General features: G+C 45.7%; 1 protein-coding gene across 1 annotated transcript in view; it reads right to left on the bottom strand.

The window, feature by feature from the left end:
- Positions 1–6,332: 6,332 nt before the first annotated feature.
- Positions 6,333–7,340, bottom strand: part of LOC308163878 (cohesin subunit SA-1-like) — a gene marked incomplete at both ends in the record, with an annotated part of 47,765 nt that continues 46,757 nt past the window's right edge. Inside the window, 2 exons of the mRNA XM_080538058.1 lie at positions 6,333–6,456; positions 6,944–7,077. Coding sequence (XP_080394184.1) covers positions 6,333–6,456; positions 6,944–7,077 — 258 coding nt within the window. The remainder of the gene's footprint in view (positions 6,457–6,943; positions 7,078–7,340) is intronic.

Below are 7,340 nucleotides of genomic sequence, written 5' to 3'. Positions count from 1 at the left end.
ACAAGACTATTATTGCTAAATTCACCATCAGTATACGGTCATTTTGAGCCCTTAACCACCTCGCTGACACCCCGAGAAGATATACTTTTAATACGAAACTCGATCAACCGGGCGTTCGGGAGTTCTACCGCTGCTGGACGGAACTCCCGCTGACAGCGGGTCGAGGGGATATTTCTACCCGGGAATTCGCTCCTTGCTGTGTCCACGGTGATAGGAGTGGAGGATCGACTCCATTCAAAAACTTTTCGATTCCCTGGCTTCTCCTCTTTCCGGACACGTTGGAATTATTTTCCTAACCCAAGTGGGTTTTGCCCGTGGGTTTTGCCCGCAAAAAGTGCCTTTTGCCCGTCAGGTGGGCGTTTCCACTATGCTGTGACGTCACATGAAAGCTATGAATTCCGATGCTTTTTATCGATAATGGACAATCTAGCATCGTCAGACTGCTGTGTCTCTACATAACGGTGTTGTGCTTCAGATACACCGCGAAGACCTCAGCTATATCACAGCAAAAGTGTAACAAACCTGCTCTGTGTAATTTTATCTCGGGTTTGAGAACCAAGTCCAGTATCCTCTGAAGACGTTCGTTCTCCTCTTTTGAACGGGAGATTTGTTAGGGATTTGTATTAAATACTGTGTGTTCATTTAAATAATATGTGACTGGGATCAGTTGAAGTCTCACAGAGTCATGGAAGAGAGGCTCTGCTTTTGAGCGACGTGGGGGGAAGGGGCTCCTGACTGGGAGAGGGTGTGTGGTTCAAACCGCCTGTAGATTGCTTATTTTTTCCTATGTACTAACAACCATTTTGTACCTGCTGTTATGATATCCTATTTTCCTATACTCATTTTATACTATCATAACTAATGATTAATGATAAGTCTATTCTTCAATATTGTATTTTAAACTTGTTAATCGAATCCCAAGCCATGGGAATCTGTGGGCCTGGCAACAGTGATGTTTACACAAGCGATCCTGATAAGGACATCGGACCATATAGACCTGGTCATGGAAGGAATGTGTTTGAAGATTAAATAACTGGCCAATTTCCTTAAAAAAACATTAGAATGTGTGTGTGTCTAAGGTCGTGCTAGGCTGTGCAAGTACCGTTGCAGACAGAATGTCCAAACAATCCCACCATGACAAACGACTGGGGGGTCAGAAGAAGAAGATAACACACAGCACACTCGCACGGACGCTGAAAGAAGTCGAAGGCCACATACCGATATAGAACAGACGTTTACCATAAAACCTACAGAGGGACAGCCCATCCCAAAAAATGTTAAAGAAAGATTGATATAGACTGTGGACCCAGGAAAAAGGTGGCTCTTCTCTGGTGAAGCTTCTGCAGCTAACCAGCTAATCCTGGCCTGTGGAGGTGAAGCTAGATAAAGACCCCTTTCCATGGAATGAAATGCTATTGTATGCTGATATTATTGTTTGCAGATGTGCTCGAATAAATATTCTCTTAAAGAACAGTTCAGTAGTGGTGCCGAATATTTGATTGGATCATTTTATCTTAGAAGTTATATCAAGGACGTCTCGTTGAGAATAAACGGACTCGCTTGTAAGTGACGACTCAATTAAATCAATTCTGGAGAAGTTGATCACCTTACAAAATTGGTGACCCCGACGTGATTTTCAACGGGATGCAAGGAGGAGTGGGCGAGGCTGGGTTCGGACTAAGCACTTCCACGGTACCAAAACAAAAGAGGTGAGCAGAGCCAATTAATGAAATCTGCTTAGGTAGACAATAGTATTCTAGGTGGAAGTGCTGGGCCTGAATCGTCAAACCCATTCTGATCTGTGTCTTTGAAGATCCGTCACAAAGTAAGGATAATCATTAATTAAATTGACATTCTATACATTATTGAACACCACTGTCTGATATTTAAGCACATCTTGTATTAACGTGTAATAGACCCGCCGAGGTCTAAAGAAGGGACAGTAGCTAAGTCCTGGAAATAAAAAGGATAGACCCGCCGAGGTCTAAGGTAAGGAAAGACACGACAGTCCTGGATATTAAGAGGTAACCAGCCCCCAGGATAGACCCGACGAGGTTTAAAGAAAGGACGGTGTCCCGAAGGTTGAAATACCTTGCAAACCAAGTGAGGAGTGTAGGTCATTGCGGATAGGGTAGCGTCTACGGCAGGACTGCAGTCCGGTAGAGGTCCTATTTAGCGTGACCTCCTCTCACAGCGGGCGCTAAAACAATTGTGACGTTGGGATTATGAGGTTCTATCTTCATTTGAGTCAAAATTGAGTTTTTTGCATAATCTGATCCATTAAGTGGTTTATTAATGTGTGGTGTTATTTTCAAAATGTTGACATTTTGAGTGGGTAATTCATCAAATACAAAGGTTCCATCTCACCAAACATAATGGAATGTAAACACTTTGACGCTCAGTGTCTCTGAACTACCCTAAACGGAGATAGAACCTTATAATTCTAAACTCATGCAAAGGTGTTACGTAATATTGTATGTAAATCATAGATGGAATTGTTATTATTATTGTAATTATTAGCAAACTTTGTAAAATATGTTATGCCTCGTTCAAGGTGTTTAAAGAAGTGTTGTGCTGCGGGTGTGACCCACCATTGAAGCGCAGACAGCAGGAAAAAAAAAAAAAGGCTCACTAGGAGTGTCTCTGTTGATACGTGGCGATCTGTGTCTCGTCGTCTTTGCAATAGTGGTATATTTGGGGTGTTTGATTACATTGTGGTTTTGTTTAGTTGTTCAGTTTGTTTAGTATTGGTTGGCAATAATAATATTGATATAAGGGTGGCAGCCACACGATACAGTGAACCCTCAGTAGAATGACTATCTAGATGAGCAGATAATGCAGAACACATAAGACAGAAGAATACATAGCGACAAGATAGATACACACAGAGACCCTATAAGATATAATATAAGACCTTAATTAATTCAGAAGAAAGAAAAACCGACGAGACCGAGGAGAAACAGGCCGTGCAGCGTGAGAGGTTGTTGAAAATGCAGGTGACCGTAGCTGTGGCTGTGGCTACGGCAAGGAAGAAGGAATGTAAAGAATACAAGATATTGGTCCAGCTTGGAGAGGTGCCGCAGGCCTCTGCAGCACCACAGCCCCCGGCTCAGTACCAATCCTTCCCCGAATATCAACAGAGAGGCGGAGGGAGAGGACGTGGGCGAGGAGGCCGCAGGAGAGGCCGTGGAGGACCAAGAACACCAGGAGTAGGTGCCTGCCACACATGTGGAGGAACAGGACACTGGAAGAAGAAATGCCCGAACCAAGGGGGCCAACAGCAGTCATGGGGACCAACGCAGCAGCAGCAATGGCAGCCCCAGCAGTTTCGACCCCCCACACAGCAACAGTGGGGGGGCCCGATGCCAGGCCAACTGGCACCAACCATGATGGCCCCCATGATGAATCACCTCCTTATGGTCAAAGCCTATAGGGATGCCCGGGAGGCGAAAGAGGAACCTACCACTTCCACCCGAACGAAGAACCAATGATTGAAATACTGGTGGGAGGAGAGAAAAAACAGTTCATGGTAGATACTGGAGCAGCAGCGTCCACCATGACAAACCACAAGGGTAGAGTTCCTCCTCTGTCAGAAAATCTGGCCATGACGACAGTAGGCTACTCCGGACAGGCATAGACACAGAAATAAACAATCCCCCTAGAAACAAAAATAGGCCACCAGAAATTGTCACACAACTACCTGTTCGCTCCCCAATGCCCCGTAAACGTAATGGGGAGGGACCTGCTATGTAAATTGAACGCGGAGGTAACTTGTGGACCAGACGGATTAACAGCAGTGGCGGACTGGCCACCGGGCAAGCCTGGCAAATGCCAGGAGGGCCGCGAGACTCTGGGCCGCTCAGAATGTATTATCTTTATATATATTTTATTTTTTTTGGAATTTTGTCTCTGATGATTTTCATTGAAAATAACTTATTTCAGCAGACCGCGGCCCAAAACAAAGGGTGGGGCAGAGAAAAAGAGGGACAAATCGAAGAAAGCTCTATTGGCAGAGGGGGGGGAATTAACAAAAATAACCGATCTGTTTGTGAAGCAAGCAGCAGGTGCTAGCGTAATTCCTTCAACTAGCACTAGCACTAGCGTTGAACTTGTGGAGGGAGACGACGAGGGAGAGAAACATGGAGACAAGCAAGAGGAAGTGGCAGAGGAATCGGACATGGACACGGGACTTGTGGCAGAAACAGTTCATCATGACAAGCAAAAGGCGTTGGAAATTACCGGTACATTATCAGAGAGAACGGCGGCCGCGGGAGCAATGAGCGGAGCCGGTAGGATGGCTACAGAGGAGCAGTGTGATTTTTTCAAGCGACCAAATTTCGACACACTTGGACAGTTTTTCAAGTTTCACCCACATCAGTCGGCTGAAGGAACAGCCAAGAAAGCGTTTAAACGCAAAGATGGATCACAACGGAAATGGGTCAGCTATCGTGATGAGGACCATTCTTTATTTTGTGCAGTGTGCCTGGCATTTTCTAAGACAGAGAGACAGACAACAGGAGAGGGGAGCAACAGTGACAGAACTGAGGTGAGGTGAGCAACAGAGATAGTTCAGGATGATAACAAACAGTTCATATGACAGACACAACTAATGTCAAAGAAAAGATGACCAGCAGCTCAAGGCAGTATACTTTACTTTAATGTAATTAATTGATTCATGTTAAAGGATAAATATTATGAATATTAAAAGATGAATAAATGAATAGTCTTTCTTTCCCTAAAGGTTTGACATGGCATTCTCTCTCTCTTTTTATTTCTCTCTCTCTCTGCTGAGAGACCACTTGCTATTCAAGTATAGCCTACTCCTAAGTTTTTTCTGTTGTCCTCACAGAACGGACTTGCTTTTTCTTCATGTGCTTTATGCCAATAACATACTCCATTGGGATACGTGTGTTTCTGGTCATAGGTTCTGGTTGGTGTAGTTGTAGCGTATCATTTTTGGTGTAGGTAGGGGCCCGAACAATGACTCAAGCCCAGGGGCCCCCACTAGGTAGGGGCTATGCTTGGGAAATGGAGTTCAATATAAGATCTAAAGAATTAGCCTACTTGTTGTGAGTTTGATTTCAGAATTTAGCAGTTGGGATTGTTTCTCATGTTTTGGTCTGGCCTATGTATGCTATTTGTCCTGAATGTGCCTTATAGCATACTACTGGTTATACTATGCTCTCAATAACGTTGTGTGGATTGTTGTCGGCACTCTGAATTCATCAGCGATTGTAGTGTGTCAGTTGCGTGTGCGTGTGTGTGTTACATTTGTGTTCCAAATGTCTACATTCGATTCTAGTCAGTCTGGTTATCTCAAGCTTTTTATGTTAACAATCAGTGTTGATGTTGCGTTTGGAAATAGGGCTGTTGTGTCGGAAATGCCAGGGCTGTTTTTTGATCCCAGTCCGCCCCTGATCAGGCCCCTCTCTCATTTAAACAAACCCTGGCCTACACCCTTTTCCCAAATAGTATGTACTTCTGTGATATTACGATGACTGTATGTATGTTTATGGAATGTCACGTTTTTGGAACAAACCAAAACATTTAAAAGTGTGTGTGTATGAGTGTGAGTGAGTGTGTGAGTGTGAGTGTGAGTACGAGTGAGTGTGTGTGTGTGTGTGTGTGTGTGTGTGTGTGTGTGTGTGTGTGTGTGTGTAAATGTCTGTGTGAGTGTGTGTGTGTGTGTGTTACCCACCCCGGGGTGTGGTCCTCCTGTGCGTAGATGCAGGGGTGCTACGGGGGGACGGTGCTGGGCTCTCCTTCTCCTCCTCTCCTCTGGACTTAGCAGGGCCTAGAGAGCGCTGGTACATACCCAGGGACGGCCAGGAGGGGGCAGCAGAGGGAACCTCAGCTCTCAGGAAACGTGACCTGGAGAGGATAGAGAGAGAGAGAGAGAGAGAGAGAGAGAGAGAGAGAGAGAGAGAGAGAGAGAGAGAGAGAGAGAGAGAGAGAGAGAGGGAGGGACGAATGGATGGATGGAGGAAAAAGAGTAAGAACAACCTACCTAAAGTATTTATATATATTAATGTGACGTGTACTTACTACATATTGTGTGAGTTCCGGTGTGGAAGGTATTAGTGAGGGCAAAGGGGGGATGATTGATTGGGTGGTTATGCACTGTCATATATGTCATACGTCAAGTCATATGTATAGATGCTTGTGTGGATGAAGACGTGTGTTCATGTACGCCGGTGTGTGTGTGTGAGTGGTGTGTGTGTGTGTGTGTGTGAGTGGTGTGTGTGTGTGTGTGTGTGTGTGGCGTGTGTGTGTGTGTGTGTGTGTGTGTGTTTGTGGTGTGTGTGTGTGTGTGTGTGTGTGTGTATTAAGACTCACACTTGAATGCGGTCCTGACGGAGGAGTTTGAAGTTGAACTCGCTGAGGATCTCCAGGAAGGGCAGGTTCGGAGGCTCCTCCCCCTTCACCGCGTCGCGCAGCGCAAACCGGATACCGCTCCTGAGAACACATCAACAACCCAAACATGGTTCTACACAGACGTGGCACAAACTGCACCGTGTTGCATAGGTTAGAAATAGAGAGAGAGAAAGAGAGAGAGACAGAGAAAGAGGCAAAGAGAGAGAGAGAGAGAGGCAGAGAGAAAGAGAGAGAGAGAGACAGAGAAAGAGGCAAAGAGAGAGAGAAAGACAGAGAAAGAGGCAAAGAGAGAAAGATGCAGAGAGAAAGATACAGAGAAAGAGAGAGATAGAAAGACAGACACAGAGAGAGAAATAGACAGAGAGAGAAAGACAGAGAAAGAGGCAAAGAGAGAGAGCGAGAGAAAGAGGCAGAGAGAGAAAGAGACAGACAGAGAGAGAGACAGAGAGAAAGCGACAGACAGGGACGGAGAGAGAGATAGAGACACAAAGAGAGAGAGAGAGACAGAGACAGATAGAGACAGAGAGACGAAGGTGTGTGTGTGTGTGAGTGTGTGTGTGTTACTGACATATGCAGGGTAATCAGTGGCTTGCGGACACGGTGAAGGTCAACGCCGAAGCTCATAGCCAGTCTCTTGGCCAGCTCTCTGATCTCTCCCAACTCCTCACTACCACGCTCCTCTGGAGCCAGGGCAGCAAGCAGCTGAGGAAACACACACACACACACACACCACACACACCCTATTAGTAGCAGCACGACGGTTTCATAAAGGGGAATATGCAGTAGAAATAAGTTGTATGTGACGTGAGGAATAAGTGGCATACGAAAAGGTACATAGGTACCTCAAGGAAAGTGCTGTTCCAAAGGCGTGAGCTGAGCACCACCTCTGCAGTACTGTCCAGACCCAGCAGGGGGCAGCGTATCTCGACACATTTCACCTCTTCCGAACACAACTGCAATTCAAA

Source organism: Nansenia antarctica (genome assembly GCF_963989245.1).
Source record: "Nansenia antarctica genome assembly, chromosome: 8".
In the NCBI taxonomy this organism is placed as follows: domain Eukaryota; kingdom Metazoa; phylum Chordata; class Actinopteri; order Argentiniformes; family Microstomatidae; genus Nansenia; species Nansenia antarctica.
Note: the sequence above shows the minus strand (reverse complement) of the source record. Positions and strands in the feature narration are given on the sequence as shown.